This window comes from Anser anser, assembly GCF_964211835.1.
Source record: "Anser anser genome assembly, chromosome: 12".
Taxonomy (NCBI): domain Eukaryota; kingdom Metazoa; phylum Chordata; class Aves; order Anseriformes; family Anatidae; genus Anser; species Anser anser.
Genome location: NC_139733.1, coordinates 10632668 through 10650925, shown reverse-complemented (window position 1 = coordinate 10650925; position 18258 = coordinate 10632668). Strand labels below are relative to the sequence as shown.

Genomic DNA, 18258 nt, shown 5'->3' with positions numbered 1-18258 from the left:
TTGGCTGACCAGAGCAGGGAAGATCACTACTGTACATGTACAGTGAGCCTTATGATGGGAGCACTGCAGACATATGCCGTGGAATCTGGTTTTAATTTAGTTAAATGTCCAAGATCTCAAGGCTGAATATGACAAAGATTGTAACAATATATCTCTGATTTGGTAGACATCCTTTGCATTGAGGCAGTTTTCTCTAGAGTTCTTAACTAGAGAAAGTAAGTTTGGAAATTTGAATTAGCTGCAGTGAATAAAGAATCTTTAAAGCTTAGGGTAGGAACACCTTTTGGCTGAAAACTGCTAACCTGCTTATCCAACCCCTGGACAAAAGCATCGCTCAAAACAGCGAAAGCACAGGGAAGACAGTCTCACTACACCAGGTTGCATAAACAGGCCAGGACCCAGAAAATGACAAATTATGAGGGGGAACACTGAGGTCACAAAGCTATTCTTTAAGCTTGCTAAAATTCAGTGGTCTGAAGGTCTTGAGGGACAGTTTTACACATGCAGAAGCGTAGAATAAACCAATTCTTTCAGGATAATCTGTTCAGTTACACAGGCATGTAAATGTTATTTTTGATGTTGACTTTTCTAGCTGTGATCTAGTTTTTCTAGTTGACGTATCTAGCTGTGATCTCAATTACAGCAGATCAACATGCAGGAGCTATGTCTGCATATCAACATGTGATATTTAATCTTTTCTGTATTTGATTGCTTTTGGTTAAGACTGAAACTGCTATAAGGTCACAAAAAACTAAAATTTGTAATTGGCCACAGTATTGAACTTACACTGCTTTAAGGTTATTTCAATACACTGAGCCATAAATTATACTAGCTGTTAAAGTTACAAACTAGGTGTTAAAGCCTACAAACAGATAAAGCATTCCTTCAGCAGGGACAGGAAAGACAAGAAAGGTGTAGGACCAACAGATATGTTTATCCCATCCAAACTCCCTGTGTAAGCCATGCTGTCTAGTGTTAAAATCCTGTGCTCCTGTGGTTTTCAAGTGCATTAGTAAATAAAACACATACTGTTCCAAACCCTTTTATTTTAGTTTCTAGAAATTCTTCCAACTTACTCCCTACTTTTATTGTGCTTCCTGAAGAGCCTCCATAATGAGGCTACAACAACTGCTTTTGATACTGATGTGTCACTGCAGTCTTTCCAGTAATAAAATCTGATACATTTCCCATTATGCTTTCATAAAATTTCCTGTGTCTGGAAAGTCATCTTTGGTCTTGGTTATAATGCAAGGCAATGATGTAGTATTTCAAATGCTATACACGCAACATAATTAGTAAGCCCATTTCCTACTACACTGTAAAAATCAAGGCTGTTTAATGCCTGTTTTTATATCTATTGGTTGTATGACTGGCTAGATTCCAGTTTCCTCCCTAAATGAACTCTTGGCTACACTGGGGCTACCTCTGCTTGTGCCAAAAAGACAACCATCTCAAGCTGCTGCTCCAGAATTAAGGAGCAAACTGAGTACAGCAACGCTTCAGCCAAGGCAGCTCTTGCAGGGACTAGGTGCCCTGTAAGACCAACTGGAAAATCAGACCAGATTTGCAGCCTCATGTACTGTCAACCAATGCAAAAGGATCATATTAACTCCAAAAACCCATGTGGCAAAGTGGAAACTCTTCTGCCAGGCTTTCGATTATCATGAAGAAGAAAATTCATGCATTTTAAGATAAACATCTCTGTGCTTAGCCTACATGAGGGATATCAAACTTCGGGAAAAAATAGGGCGAACTTTCAAGATCAACTCCTCTACATGTGAATTTAACATCATCTATTAATAGTGTGCCCATCAATTAAAATGTTTTAGCATGCCTCCCTGAATCTGGAATTGGCATTTAGTGATAAGCAAGACAACTCTTCTGTTTTCAACCTTGTTTGAGTGAAGCACCCGTCCCAGTGACACTTGTTTAGGGGAATTTGAGAAAAATACGATCAATATTTTAAGATTAGAGCTTTTATGTTTACCTGGCATTATGACATCAGGAAAGCCCAGCTTCCTGGTAACAGAAACCCCTCTGTTAAAGATCATGGGGTTTTCCCTTCGAACCTGCTCCATGTCACCACGAAGAAGCTGAAGAGATATTATAAGTCCTGAAAAAAAACAATAGATATTAATTTTTTCAGATCGAAGAATTAGATGTCTCAACATATAAGGTGTGCAGGTAAAATATTGTTTTGCCCCATGGTTAATTTAATACAAATACACAAATAACAGAATTCTTTTTTCCCTTGGAGTCATTCAGAAGTGAAATGGAAGAAACAAATCTGCTTTAAGGTTAAGTCAGGAGCATAACATATACAACTACAATGTTTTAAAAATCAGAATACTTAATTTCAAAAAGATATCACAAGTTAAAATACTTAGCATTATTTCCATTCATTGTATATAGTGCATTACTACACATGCATGAACACCACCTCTATCTGAAACTTCACATCATATAATCCTGTAGGACATCCCAAAAGTGGCTTTAACAGCGCTTAATACCATTCAAGAAAACTCAAATTTTATCTGTTCTACTTGATTCTTTACCTACTTCATACAAGAACGCTGATTTTAATGAAATTCAGTACCTCAACATGTCTCACAGAACCAACAGGTCAAACTATCAGAAAACTAGAGTAGGAAATGCTCAGCAGCTAGCTCTTCCAATGTGACCCTTTGTTTGGTATATCAACTGAATAGCTCGACTAGGAGTAATTACATAGTTAATCACAGTCCAATTGCTTTCTTAAGTTGCTTTTAATTTATAGTATACTACGTCCCTAAAAGAAGGATAATGTACTGGTGAAGTTAGAAAACAAAGCATTAAGATACCAGAAAATGCCAACAGTAAGACCAACCATCCAGGCTTAGTCTCATCTACTGAGCAAGAATTACCAACCTCACAAAGCAACATGAACTACATTCACAGTCTTTTTTCCACAACCTTTATTTCATTTGACGAATGACAGTCAGTCAATAGTTCTTTCTGTCCTCTCTGCTCACTGAATGGAACACCACATACCAAACACTGCCTTCTGTCCATAATCTTGCCCAAAGTTCTGAAGCTCTGCTATTTCCTAAGCTCAATATTGTTTGGCTTTGCAAACAACATTTAGTCATTTTGTTAGACAAGTTTTTAGGGAAATGAAACCAGTAATATTCAGTCCACACCCAACACCTCCAGTAATTAACAAATAGTACCAGAATTATTCTATTACCTATATAAAACAGACTTGTAATAGAACTTGTAATGCAATTTTCCAGCATGATATTGACAGACAATACTTCTGTGATGCCCCCCCACACTTTACACTCCAACAAACTTCTGCGTAGCTGCTTCTTCTCCCCAGGAGGTTTGTCATCTACTGTCCACTCCTCTTCTCCTATCCAGCCTAGCCTCTCATTTTTTTCTATTACCTGCAGTAGATCTGAAAGACTAATCTTATGCAAGGGCTGGAGAGGTAGGGGGAGAAACAACCAGGGAGCTTTTCTCATCACAAATGTGATTTGAGCATTTTCTCATTGTAAGAACTGGTTTGAGAGGTCCAAATTGCATTACTTATGCTAAAATCATGTCAGCCTGTAAAATTATCCTCCACATTAGGGCAATATTGCTGCTGTTTCAAGCTTCTGCTCCAGAGATGTACTAGATCTTAGTGATCTTAGTAATTTAAATAATTATTTTAAAAAGTTGAACACAAGAGTAAAAATCTATTTCCCCTTCTTTCTGCACTTCAGAAAAGCTCATGCCCGAAAAAAAAAAAAAAAAAAGGAAAAGTTTTAGGCAGACATCTGGCAGTGGAAATACATGCAAACAGTTCAAGTTTTCCAAGTTTTTAACAATTCAGAACAATGCTTTAATAATAACTGGTAGATGACCTTAACTGTAGTAATGAGGAAGAGCATGGAAGGAGACCAGCTTTGGATACAATAATTTCCAAACTTCAAAACTGTTTTATTTGCTTATTGTTTATTTGCTTAATATCTTCTGTGGGACTGTGAACTGCATATTATGCTACAATAACTGAATATGCAAACAGGTGAAATTAAGACAATACTAATATTTGGACATCAGTATGCCTTTCTGAATCATACACTCCCTTAATAATTGATGCAAAGCTACCTGCAACTAAGCAGAAGGGTTTATTTGCCGGTTTCATTTGGAATGGAATAGCAATGACATACCTAAATTAGCAAACTACAAGAATCATTAAATGAGGTAGCAAGGTAAGAAAAAAGAAAGATTTACTTTACATATTTATTTGTCATTCGCCAGGAAAATAAAAATTAATTTGAAAGGTGGCAAAAACTCTGCCAGGAAAGTTACTCTCCTCACCTATTTAATGGAACATTTAGTATTAAAACTATCACAGAAAGACTTCTTGATAATTAACCTGTAGGTATGAAAGCACCATTTATTTTGTGTCAGTCAGAATTTTCTGGACAGTCAGACAAGACTAAGGTCTTAGACTAACTTAACATCTGGTTTTACTTCTCTTGACAAGGTCACATAGTATCCTCAGGAGAGCCACCTGGTCTAGTGTGGGGTGTCTCTGCCCATGGTGGGGGGGTTGGAATTAGATGATCTTTAAGGTCGCTTCCAACTCAAACCATTCTATGAATCTATGAGAGCAAGTGTTACATATGTCTGATACCTGGAAGTTTTGAGGGAATCACAGGAAGAAAGGATGATCCCTGTTTTACTCAGGGAAATTCCAATGAGTACATTTAAATCCTTTACCTCCTGTGTAGCCAAGTCTGGTCACAGTAATGTGAGTCAGTGTCACAAAGAAACATTTAAAGGAGTTCTGTCAGTGCTGATAGCCGCTGATGTTGTATCCTCCAATAGGCTAACAGTTTTCACAGGCACAGATATACATAGATATACAGTACATGTAATAGCCCATAAACTAATACTATAGCAAACCCCTTAGCTCTCTCCACCACTAAGATCTCTGAGATAAAATTACACTACAGATATAGAGGTGAAGGAAATTTAGCACACTGAATTCACATTATTATTACTGTCAACTGTATCTGAAAAGTGAAGATATCGAGTAGGTTTTTTAATTCCTGGTTAAATTGGCAAAGACAATACAGTTTACATCTGTAAACTGAAGACAATTGAATTTTACCAAAATTACACTTAAATCATCACAAGTAAGTAGAAAAATTCAGCTATGCATAATTTCACAACTCACTGAATTACTCTACTGTAATTAATTAGCAGTCTCCTAAAGGAAACCTTTAGCCGTACTTATGACAAAAGCATACAAGTAAATATTTACCATAGTTTGAGCTGGGTGCTGTGTATTTGGTGCTGGACTTGCGAATAATATTTTCATGGATCTGACACCATTCATTTTCATTGTTACACCTAAAATAAAAGAACACTATTTCAAGTTAAAGAACACTATTTCAAGTTAAAGAACAGTAATTCAAGTTAAAGAACACTAATTCAAGTTAAAAGCTTTCTGGTAAACCATCTTATGATGAGAAAGTCAGCATTGTTGTAGAAATAACATGAAAGCTTTTGTGGGGTTTTGATGAATGAGAAAAACTCTTTTAAATAAAAGTGGAAGGAAACAAAACATTCCCATATAATTATCTCCTTTTTATGGACACTTTGGAGCCTGTGGTGACTTTTCTATCATTAAAGCAATTGCTTCACTCTTCATAATATGAAAAAAATGAGGAAAGATTTAGACATCTTTAGCTGAATTCTCTGTACATAGAAAATTAATTTCAAGCTGAAAGTAACTTGCCATATATGCATATATATATATATTTTTTAAGCACAAAAAGAAGTTGGATTCAAGAAATAAAAAGTGGAATTTTTGAAGATTAAATAAAAATTTGATATTTAAATATCTCAGACATTGACACCGTGTCTTTTGCTTACCTACATACTTTATAGAATGCCTTAAAAACGATGTAGCCCCCAAACTGTAGGAAAAGGATATGTACACTTCTGTTTGTATTTTACCTTGTGAAATACGTTTTCACAATTGTGTTTCACAATTGTTTACTCATCTATATGCAACTTTAATAAGCATTTGTAAATACTATTTCCATTTTCAGTTACACCTTTAAGTCCTTGATACAGTCCTTGATACAAATTACAATATAACTATCTGTCAACAGATCTGTCATATTTCCATTCAATATTTTTTCAGCAGGAAAAATTCAATTGCTAATATTAGTTTCAATAATACACTGCAATTTGGTGCGGATTATAACCTTGTTCTAACAATATTCATGCAAAATAGCTGGCTGCACTGTACTTGATCAAGCAATCAAATCCAAAACAGCTGGATGTACATCTACCAAATCCACCACTTAATGCCAGAGTCTATAAACAAACTTGTTCTAAATATCTCCTAATTCTGTCTTTCCTGATAGGCCATGCAATTAAAGGCTTATCTTTTTTGAACAGAAAGGAAGAGAGGAATAACAGCAGGTGGGGAAACTGTGACAATCTCAGCAGAGGAAACACAGCACCCTGATCCCACTCCTCCCACAGCTGCCGTAGGAGGATGTTCAGCACATTGTCCACCCAGATAAGTCAATCAGAAAGGCGCTCTGGATTGCTTTAAAGACTGAAATAGGTTACTGCCTTTGGGGATATGGGACTCATCATGGGATGCAGGGGAAGAGCATATTGGGATTGTTCAAGACATGAATTGCAGGGAAACAGTGGGTCAAGGGGATAAAAAGGCTCAGTCATATATAATCAGGCTGCTGTCATGATGTTTAAGATACATTCACAACTATATTTTGTTGAATATCTACTATATTTTGTAAATATCAATATGTTGTGTAAACATCCTTTTAACTAGTATTTTCTTACGTGTTTCTACTGTCTTTTGGGAGAAGACATTATTTGGCAGTTAGTCTGGATCTAGAACCTTGCGCTCAGTTTGGCGCTCCCTAACACAAAAAAGGTCTTTCTCCTATGTGAGCACGTGTTGTACGAGAAGAGGCTGAGGAAACTGGGATTTTTCAGCCTGAAGAAGACAAGGCCAGAGGGAGAACAGTAACAGCAGCTTTCTAATACCTACTAAAAGTTATTAAGACTACAGAGCCAGCCAGGTTCTTCTTGGTGGGATGCTGTAAAGCAACAGGCATAAACACAAGTAACAAAAGTTCAGACTGGATATCGGGAAAGGCTTTTCCAAGAGGATAGTCAAGCATTATTGGAACAGGTTGCCCGGAGAGGCTACGTACTCTTCATCCTTAGGGGTTATGCAGAAGTGACTGGATAAAGCAACGTGATCTGCTCTCAGCAACCTTTTCTGGTCTTACAGCTGGCTCTGCTCTGAGCAAGAGCTCAGATTAGAGAGGTCCCTCTCAACTGGAATGACAACTCTTATTTATCTAAACATTAAAGTCGAATGGCTGTATTTGTACTAGCAATGTGTAAAGCTGTATAACCAATCTGCCAGGCTTGAACAGAATCATAGCGGGAAAAAAGTGCCATCGGTGCTATAGCTTGTTACCGCATAATGAAGAGAGAAACTATAAATGTTATAAAGTACTTGATACTAGTGTAAGCACAGCTGTAATGACAATTTTACAAGTATAACAATCTGATTGAAAAACAAAAATGGAATCTCTACCACAAACAGTTCTATTGCTTAAAAAAAAAGGTGATCATGTCTAATTGCCTTTTAGATTCAATCATTGCTCAGATTATCTAAAGCACAAATGAAAGATTTAAAGTTCCCTACAAAGTCAGCAATTTTTAACTTAGCAACAATAGTGATTCTTATTTCTCCTGAAACGCTAACGAATTAAACAATTAAATTTCTTTCATGTTGACTTTTACCTTAAAACAAACAGAAAAACACCAAAAAAACCCAAACCAGGTTATAGACTTTCAGCTCCTAAAAATAAAGGAGCCTTGAGAGAGAAGTCATTTTGTAAAACTTGTTCCAAGCATATTAATATTTTTTTCCCTCTATTGTTTCCCTCTATATTTTCCCCCAAGAGTAATTTTGGCAAAACTAGGCTATTTTTTGGCAAAAATTAGGCTATGACACGTACCAGCTACTACAAAGCCAATAGGGATTTTTTGGCTCCTGCATTATGGAATTGAAAATCAGTCTGGCAAAAGGAATTAAGACTACCTAGAAGAACCGGTAGCCAGCTAGTAATTTTCTTCAGTATTACAAAACCAGGTACTGTCAAGAATAATGAGAGAATCCCTGCAGCCTGTTACGGTACATTTACCAATACCCCCATCAAATGTTGATTATTATAAATACAAAAGAAATAAACAACTTGGAATAAATTAAGCATGATGTTCAAATCGTAATAAATGAAAAATGGAGAAAAAAAACCACTTCAAAATAGAGTTACTTCCTCCCAGCATGCTATCTAAAACTATTTGCTTAACTTAAAATGCTGATCAGGTTGTATTCCTCTATTACAAGGTGAGGACAGACGGGGGCTATCCCATGTGAAATCTTAGCTCTACCTATCCCAGCACCCCTCCTTTCACTGCGCTGGCTTTAAGGTATCAGACATCTCAGCTGGCCGTCAGAACATAGGAAGATGAAGAAAAGCTTCCCACAGTGGCACAGGAGATACTGGTTAGGCAGGGTGCCCTTGCCTGGCTGCTTTCTGCAGTCCATTCCCCTCAGGTTTTTGGGTTAGGGATGTTAGAGTGTACATCCCTGACTATTCCTATTCCTCCATTTATAGACTTGCTGTTGCTAAACTTGTTTAACCCACTCTGAACCTGCTAATTCTGCCTGCCTCCACAGCATCCTGTGGTAGTAAAATCCAGATCACTACCTGCTTCCTAAAGAAGTACTTTATTCCATCTCTTTTTATGTGATCTCCTCCTGATTTCATTGATTGCTCCTAGCTCGTGTACTCTTGTATTCAGTGAGCAACAGTTTACCATCCTCCACAAATTTGTAAGACTCAGTTGCATCCCTTCCCGCTACCCTTTTCCTCCTCTTCAAACTAAAGCTCCCCACCTTTTCAGTCTCATGAAGAAACTACCCTAGGCCATGGAAAATTTGAGTCACTCTTCTCCATATCTTCTGTAATTCCTATACCCTTCTGGGAGGGGAGGCCAGATGTTCGCACAGAGCCCATGATATGGGAGCACTTCGGTAGCCTTTCAGAACATAACAGTATGGCAAATTGATTACATTTGCACTCCCCAAAACAATCTCTCAAAATCAAAACAAAACAGGGCTAAGACATTAATGGACCATACAAAAAAGCTTTCAATTATTGTGCTGTTCTATGCGAACTCAGAACTTGAACCAATATTCAGCTTACTCATCAGGAAAAAATTATCTTCACATTCTTTACTCCTCTTCTCTTGCCAAGACATTTGAAATAATTTTTCCTATTGCAAATAATATTTTCCTTAAAGTAAAAATTAAAACAACAGGACAAATTTTATTCCATCCGTCACCATCACAGATGAGACTACAGAAAACTTCTAAACTTTGATAACTTTTCAGTTGCTGTACCAGCCACCGGAGTGCAAGTTAAAATAGATTTCAGCCTCCAATGACTTATGTCTGTAAATTAAGCTGGAACAAAGTTGTCCCAAAATCAATGGAGTGTAAATATAGCTTAAAGCCAGTTTTGTACCAACTACTGACGTAAGCTGCACTTTACATCCTGAACACAAAGAATATTCTCCCAAGGTTGAAATGCTGGCCTGAAAACACTCACCAGTAATGCATTTTATTGTGTTTTGTTATCATTTTACTTGTCTAAATACCAAATATATTACCAAATGTATTTCTAGTTTCATTAAGAATTTCCTCCTAAGCCATCCATTACCTCTTCAGGTTGGCTGGTTCTACAATAAATTCACCATTTGGAATGTTTGCCATACTACATCATACCCTGATGTCAAACAGATGGGGACAGAAATGCAATGTCCAGCTGGGCAAACAGCAACAACTGAATTTCAAAAGGGAAAGGCATTCAGGCAATACTCTACATTAAGAGGAAAGAATTTTAAGACCTCGTGCTGGAGAAGGAAGGAAATACACAAAGGATTGAGAAAAAATAGGGTAAAATAAAATTGAAAAAGATAATGTGACAGAGAAATATATGAAGATTCTAGGGAAATTGAAAAATCAACACAAAGAATAAGGTGCAGTAAGCAAAAAACTGCACTAAAGATAAAAATTCATATAAAAGTATGAAATCAATTTTTCCAAGAAAAAAAAAAACATGGATTGAGATTTTAGTTTCCATCTCACTTTTAAATGTATATTATTAAAAAGAACTATAAAAGTAAACCTTCATGCTTTTACATAATGAGCTTATATTTAGAGCTGTGGTACTATATCCTCTTAGTAAGATTATAACATGACTGCAGGATTAACCAACAGGAGAATCTGGATTGTGAGCAGAAAGACTTTTTCAGACATAAATCTTTAACAATAGTAAAACAGACTGGTGAAGTAAATTGATTTTTTGTAAGTGTTCTCTCTTGTGGATCCAGCAATAGTCTCAATTGAAATGCCACATATTTGTTTCATCGTCTGTTAGGTTTTCAGTGTCTCAACTTTTTTCCAGCTTCTCCCAATAAAAAGGCTTTTCTGGATATAAGCTTTAGCCAGATAGTGCAAAAAGAATGCTTCTTATTGCTCGTTTAAAAATACAAACACACTTCCCTCCTTATTTCATCTTTATGATGTTTTTGGCTTGGCCTGAGGCATTTTAACAATAATAAGAGTAAGAGCAGCAGGTAGGAAAATTAGTTCAGTGTTGCTTAAGCATTCGTGTACAACTTCAAATTTACAAAACAAAAATGCTATTTCAATATTTGTCTACAAAGCAAGAAAAGTTAGCTTAACCAAATGAATGTGCAAAGAGAAGATGTAAGCGGATAGACCTGTGAAAATATTCTGTCATGGAAGATCAACAGCTATTAAAGCTGCAAAAGGGATAAACTGGCACCCCTTAGACGCATCAATATATTTTCCCTTCTGAGGATTTATGTTGCAAGTTTACAGAGAACACTCCAATCAGCAGTGCCATTAGAGAATGATGTACGACACTCAAGCAAAAGATAATGGTGATAAAAATTAAAAGTGTCTGATTATAGAGTTGAATACTGTTATGTGCTCTACATCCTCTCTGAGAAGACAATAATGGCTGTGTGTGGATGTTAAAAACAAAGAGTTTTGGGAAGCAGAAGCAAAGAACAACAGATGGTATAAACCTACTTAAGCATTTAGGCAGATACAGCTGGTATTTTGGATGGTCTGCAGGGAATCCATATTAACAGCACACTTCAGATTAGGAGAAAGAAAAGGGAAGCTCTCTATCCTGTGTTTTTTTCTTGATAATAGTACTGGAACTTTGGATTGCTCAAAGTGGCTGCATGAATTGATGATTTGTCACTGACAAATGGACAAATCCAGTATTTTAGAGGTTTTTCTCTTATTTTTCAGTGAAAAAGAAACTAAAGATGCATTAAAAAGGCATCAAAACAGAAATTATATTCAGAATGTTCCATTACTGTAAACATTCAAAATGTAGCAGTTGCAATATATTAGCATATCTCTACAAAGCCAACATTATCAAATATCATAACCAAAGACCACTGGTTTGAGATAAGCTAAAAATGAATGGTTACAAAATGCCAAGATTATTGGCTCCACATGACACCCTGGTCTCCAAACTGGAGAGAGATGGATTTGATGGGTGGACCATTCACTGGATAAGGAGTTGACTTGAAGGTGGCACCCAGAGAGTGGTGGTCAATGGCTCTGTGTTCAGGTGGAGGCTGGTGATGAGTGGTGTCCCTCAGGGGTCTGTCCTGGGACTGGTACTGTTTAATACCCTTATCAACAACATGGAAGTGGGATTGAGTGCACTCTCAGCATGTTTGCAGCTGACACCAAGCTGAGTGGTGTGGTTGGTACACCAGAAGGAAGGGATGACATCCAAAGGGACCGGGATAAGCTTGAGAATTGGGCCCGCGTGAACCTACTGAGGTTCAGCAAGTCCAAGTGTAAGGTGCTGAACCTGGGCCAGGGCAATCCCAGACAGGAGGACAGACTGGGAGAGGAGCTCATTGAGAGCAGCCCTGCAGAGAAGGACTTGGGGGTTCTGGTGGATGAGAAGCTCGACATGAGCCAGCAGTGCGCGCTTGCAGCCCAGAAGGCCAACCGCGTCCTGGGCTGTGTCAAAAGCAGTGGCCAGCAGGGGAGGGAGGTGATTGTCCCCCTCTGCTCTGCCCTCATGAGGCCCCACCTGGAGTGCTGCATCCAGGTCTGGAGCCCCCAGCACAAGAAGGATGTGGGGCTGTTAGAGCGGGTCCAGAGGAGGGCCACGAAGATGCTCAGAGGGCTGAATCAGCTCTCCTATGAAGAAAGGCTGAGAGAGCTGGGGATGTTCAGCCTGGAGAAGAGGAGCCTCTGGGGTGATCTCACTGCAACCTTTCAGGACTTGAAGGAGACTGAAAAAAAGGATGGGGAGCAACTCTTTGCTCAATCGGAAATGACAGGACAAGGGGGAATGGTTTTAAACTAAAAGAGGGGAGATTTAGATTAGAGGTTAGGAGGAAATTCTTCACTCAGAGGGTGGTGAGGCACTGGCACAGGTTGCCCAGAGAGGTTGTGGATGCCCCATCCCTGGAGGTGTCAAGGTCAGGTTGGACGAGGCCCTGAGCAACCTGATCTAGTGGGTGGCATCCCTGAGTATGGCAGGGGGGTTGGAACTAGATGATCTTTGAGGTCCCTTCCAACCCGAGCCATTCTATGTCTTTTAACTAAAAGAGGGTAGGTTTAGATTAGATATTAGGAAGAAATTCTTTACTTTGAGGGTGGTGAGGCACTGACACAGGCTGCCCAGAGAAGCTGTGGCTGCCCCATCCCTGGCAGTGCCCAAGGCCAGGCTGGATGGGGCTTTGGGCAACCTGGGCTGGTGGAAGGTGTTGCTGCCCATGGCAGGGGGGTTGAAACTAGATGGTCTTTGAGGTCCTTTCCAATCCAAACCATTCTATGAATCTTGCTACAGTTTTCATAACTGTTGGCAAAACAAGAATGGAAGAGCTGACTGAGAGACTTTTCTTTGGACATCCAGATTTCTAACATATTAAAAAATATCCAGGAATCTTTCACTGAACAGTGAAAGCATTTTATTCATGTATAATTTCACTTGACTGGCAGATTTTCTGCTGCTGAATGCACTTCTCACGGAATAACAAAGTTCAATAACCCCCCCAAATTATCTTATTATTCAGATGGTGGCCACAGACCACAGAGTAATGTCAGCTGTATCTCAGCCCATCTGCAAAGCAGATCTTGCCAGTATTTATCTTCACTGACAAGAGATTTAAATGTTCCCTGCAGTTCGTCTGTGCTCTCTTTATTACTATTGTGAGACCACATTTCATAATAATAATTGGCAGTTTAAAGTTCAAAATCACAAATAAACTGAAGATAGATTCTTGCTCTGAACATTCTGACTTGTTTTGAATTTTTTGGTCACACGCTGTTGACTTCAGTTGTTTTCTAGTTCTTTTGTTGGTCATCATGACTGATAAAAAATTGAAGACGGTGCATGAGTAACTAATCCCTTCCTCAAGCTCAATACAGCATATTTCTATGTTTTTGAGCTTAACAGGTTTTAAATAAGGCACATTAATAAAAGTGCAGCTTTGCATGCCACACACATTTGGGCAATATTCAATAATTTCTAAAGCATTTCACATACCTGAAACATCTGTAATAATATTCATTACTTTGTATGAGCATCTGAAATAATAAATGCAGAGAAACCAGTGCCAACAGCACTAATTCAACTTGTCAGGAGGATGAAACACCAAATGAAGCTTATAGCACATTCAGCATCTTATCACTAACATATACAGAAGGAAAAGAATTAGGAAAAACACTCTAAGAGTTACTCACGTGTAAACTTTGAGAACAAAATCCTTCTCTTCTTTTATTTCAGAGATTGACTGAAGTACATCCATGATGCTTAACACTGCACAGCCATAGGGGCGGCGATAGTGTAAATGTGGGGGCCCTTTTTTTGAATCATTTAGCAACATGCGACCTAAAATTAACAGAAATTTAATAGTTAAACACTCAAATGCAGCCATTCCATCAACTGTGTTCTATTATCCTTCTGAGTACATATACATACAGTAAATTACAACTAAACTAAAGCCTTCCCTATACTCGTAACTCCTTTTTCTTCTTACACTGTTTCAAATTCAGAGGTCCACTTGAACCTAGCCGACCCACTGGGCTACTTCAAATTAAGGTGTATGAGCTTGTTTAGCTAACAGAACACTAAAGAGCAAAGTGAACAGTGCCGTGTCTGGCCATCTTTGATTTGCCCCATGACGCATATCTGCAACCAGCTTGGTTGACTATAAACCATCTCTTGAATGAGCCAAGAATGTGTCTTGTGCTCACCTCTCTGCATCCATACAGTGATCCACTGTAGTTCTTCCATTTTAATCCACTATTTACACATATTTTCACTTTATACAATTGTTTAAAGGGAATGTATTGAATATATAGTCATTTATCACATTTGTCTTGGAGCATATAAAGGAGAATGCTGAGATACGAAGCTGTGCAATGACTAACTTCCTATTGGTAAAGTAGTTTTCTAACAGTCAAAAATGTCAAGACCGGAAAAAATCACTTTGATCATCTAAACCAACCTGTAACATCACACATAATTTGTCCACCACATCTTGCATCAGCGTTAAGAACTTGAACTTGAACTACAGCACATCTTTAATTAGTTCTACAAGCTTCATTTGATATAGAGCTCAGGTAATACAGAGTAATTACAACTTTCAGACATTTCACAACACAGTGAAGACATAATGAAAATTGGATCCTCCTAACACATCTGTGACTTTGAAGGCTATTATTGTCATTCACAGGAAAATGCAGCAAAACTATGGTTTCATTAAGCCATTTAGACCTTCTGCATTCAGAAAAGATATCCGCGGCTGGTAATGGATACTAGTAATGTTTAGGGTTGAATACCATTGAACTATAAACACTACTTCACCATTTTTCAGTTAACTGAAAACCTGGGAAACACGAAAGACACGCATTACTCAGCTGTTTAGAATACGCAACAGAGGTAAACATTTACTTGTTTTTTTCTCTGTGGAAGTATACACATTCATAATTCAGCACCATTTAACTCCCTATTACTGACTAATTATATCCTTATTAACTGGAGAGATTTTTTCTATCCAGTACTTCCCATCTAAAAGAGATTCTAGCAATTTAATTCACATACCAGAAACTACACAGTCACTTCATTTAAGCATCCTGCTGGGCTAATAAATTCACGTAGCTGTCCGTGAACTACTTCAAGCACCGTGTTACACCACATAAGATACATTGCAAATGAAACTTCAATCTTAAAGGCTTTCCATTCTTGTTACTATAATTTTCAAGAAGAAAAGATGAAGCCCTGTGTCACCTTGAGTAGTCATAGAAACCCACTCTAGAAATGGGAACTAGATAAAATGATTTAGCAAGGAAGGACTTTGAGTTGACCCTACACAAGGAAGAAAGTATTATACATCCACATCTCTCCTTGGGGTAGGTCTCTGTTAGCACCCAAGGGAAACCAGAAAGAAGCAGCGTATGTTGCTAGATGTTGGGCTGCAAGACTGATAGGCTTCCAGCAGGCAGATACTACTCCAAATGTTCCTTTTTGGTGTCAGCTGGTAGAAAGAACAACTTACAGGTATGACAGTTTCCCTTATGTTTTACAGGCACCTGCCTAAACTTGAACGTGGTTCTTGGAAGCACTGCAGACTGCAACAGCAGAAAACATATCTTTTATATATATATATATATATTTTTTTTTTTTTTCTAACAGCCTCTGACTTACTAGTTATAAATGGCCAGGTACGCTGATGTCCTGCATCATAAACTAGCTATTTATCATCAACAGAAAGACCTCATATGGAATTTTGGAACATTAAACAAAAAGCCTTCTTTAGTTCCCTACTCTACCCCCCATTTGTGGTGTTTAGCCAAGTATTTTGTTTCAGACTGAGAAAAAAACATCATTGTTAAAGAATCATCAGTAACTTTTTAACACTTGGCTACAGATGGTCTGAATATTAATCTGAGCAGATAGGCATGGCCTATAACTGAGATTTCTAACTTGTTAAATCATAATGGCAGGTCAGTTAAATAAATGCTTTTAATACTTTAAAAACACAGTTAATTATATAAATATTTCAAGTAATATATCATACTGTACCTATTCGAATTACATGGGCAACTATGTACAAATCTCTCTTCATGTCCTTGCTGCTGAGATCCTAAAAGATTGGAAAAAACTGAAACATTAAAATAAAGAACACATTGCACTTCCAAAATAAGTCTGCAAGACTCCCACAAGCAATAGTGAGGATTACAAAGTATACTCTGCATTCATTTAGCTCTTCCATCTTTAAGTAACAGGAAGTTATTTCTAATTTACTAATTAAAAAAAAAACAACAACAAAAAAACACAACAAAGCATAAAAGGACTCTACTTGGTTGGCATTTTCTCTAAAAGACAAAGAAATGAAAAGAGTCAGACTCCACTGACAAGTAATGCCATATCAAAATCCTAGCAAGCATTTAAAACATTAATTTAATCCCTGATTTGAAGATGTTACTACACTGCTATAACAACATAACTTTAAATGTCTGATTTACCTCAGCTGCAACCATTCTGGCCTCCCTCATCCCATGCCCTATCTACAAGTCCCAGACCTGTCCCAAATCTTGTTCCTTTGCTTCTGCTTTCCTTCTTTGGCTTTTAATTCCTCACCACAGAGTCTCCACCTCACATGATGGCTATAGAAAAAAAATTACATCATGACTGTCAGAACTTAAATAAACCTTCAAGTGCTTTTTGAACCTATCTCCCTTTTATGAGTGCATAGATGCAATTCCTCCAAACAATCAGAAGTCTGAAGATGATAAAAAATGGGAGACTCAGGGACATGGTTTATTTGAAGACTTTTCAATGTGCAGCCTTAATCCTGTTTTGTATGGCATACTTTTGTTACATTATGAAAGCAGCAAGGCAGCACCTCAACCATGCACAGAACCTACAGGCTGTGCACCCATACAAGCTGAGGGGTGCCAAGGCAAGCTAATTCATAGTTCCCCATCTTAGACATCCAAAAGCAGGGGAGCCTGCATGCAAACTTATGTCCCCTTCTAACCGACAAACTGTGCCCCAGGATTATTTGGGGGTGTGGTAGTCAGCAAGGGCCACATTTGTGCTAAAAACATTTTAAGAGTTTATGTAGCACAGGTGATTGCTCTTAAATTTAGTAGGTTAAGAACAGTGACAGGGGATTGGAATAACTAAGAAATAACCTCAGTTTTAAGATGTGGTTATTGGCTTAGAAAAATACAAGACCTTAAGATCTCCCCAAAGTTATTTTAGGGCAAGCAACTATACGCATATATGAAAACCCTGAAAATGTCATGTCACAGAATAGCAGGTCCAAACTTTTAAAAAACAAGCTTGAAGAAAACCCAGTAAGTGGGAAAAGGAGAAACCACAGAAGAGTGAAAGGTTAGCTGAAGATGAAGACAAGAAAAAAAGAAGAAAGCATTATTGGCATTGGCAAATCTTTCCAAATAAAGAAAATAAATCAAGAAGATAGTCAGAGTTCTTGTCAGTAATTCATTAATGCAGCACTTTGCACTCCCATGTTAGAAGCTATCTCAACTGCAATTCCCTTTACGATTTGTGTTTGTTTCTGAAAACATTATAGGGAACAAATTCTATGACATTCTCCCCCATGCTTTTTTTTTGCATTAAAATCCAACAAAAATTTCTTCCTAAAAACATTAGCACTGTTCAACACATTTTCCTTGTTACTAACTCCAAGACAAGATTTCAAAAAGATACTGTGCGCTGTGAGAATCTTCACTGGTATTTCAGATTCTGATGCAAAAAGGCTCCTTGTGCTCTACAGCAACAGCTGCTGCCTCTCTGCTCTACTAAACGCTATCATCTTATTGTTATGTACTGACTTATGCCATATAGCCTCCAGATCCTCCCCAAACATAACGGGCATTGCTCCAGACATTTCTGAGGAAAAATCAACTGTCAACAGGAATCTCAAATTGATTAAAATACTCTGCCTAAGCTGGTGGGAGAGTGAGTGAAGCATGTGCACATGTGAAAGAGAAAGATCCGAAAAAAGGTTCAAAGCTCAGTTTTTGTTGTTCATTTCGCTCCTTCCCTTATG

General features: G+C 37.9%; 1 protein-coding gene across 19 annotated transcripts in view; it reads right to left on the bottom strand.

Annotated features, from left to right (window-relative positions):
• DOCK3 (dedicator of cytokinesis 3) overlaps positions 1 to 18258 on the bottom strand; it is a 224799-nt gene that overhangs the window by 87045 nt on the left and 119496 nt on the right. For all 19 annotated transcript variants that reach the window (XM_083795736.1, XM_083795732.1, XM_083795743.1 and 16 more), the window contains 4 exons: positions 16260 to 16320; positions 13916 to 14063; positions 5297 to 5385; positions 1988 to 2113 (listed from right to left, as the gene is read on the bottom strand). In XM_083795736.1, coding sequence (XP_083651862.1) covers positions 1988 to 2113; positions 5297 to 5385; positions 13916 to 14063; positions 16260 to 16320 — 424 coding nt within the window. The remainder of the gene's footprint in view (positions 1 to 1987; positions 2114 to 5296; positions 5386 to 13915; positions 14064 to 16259; positions 16321 to 18258) is intronic.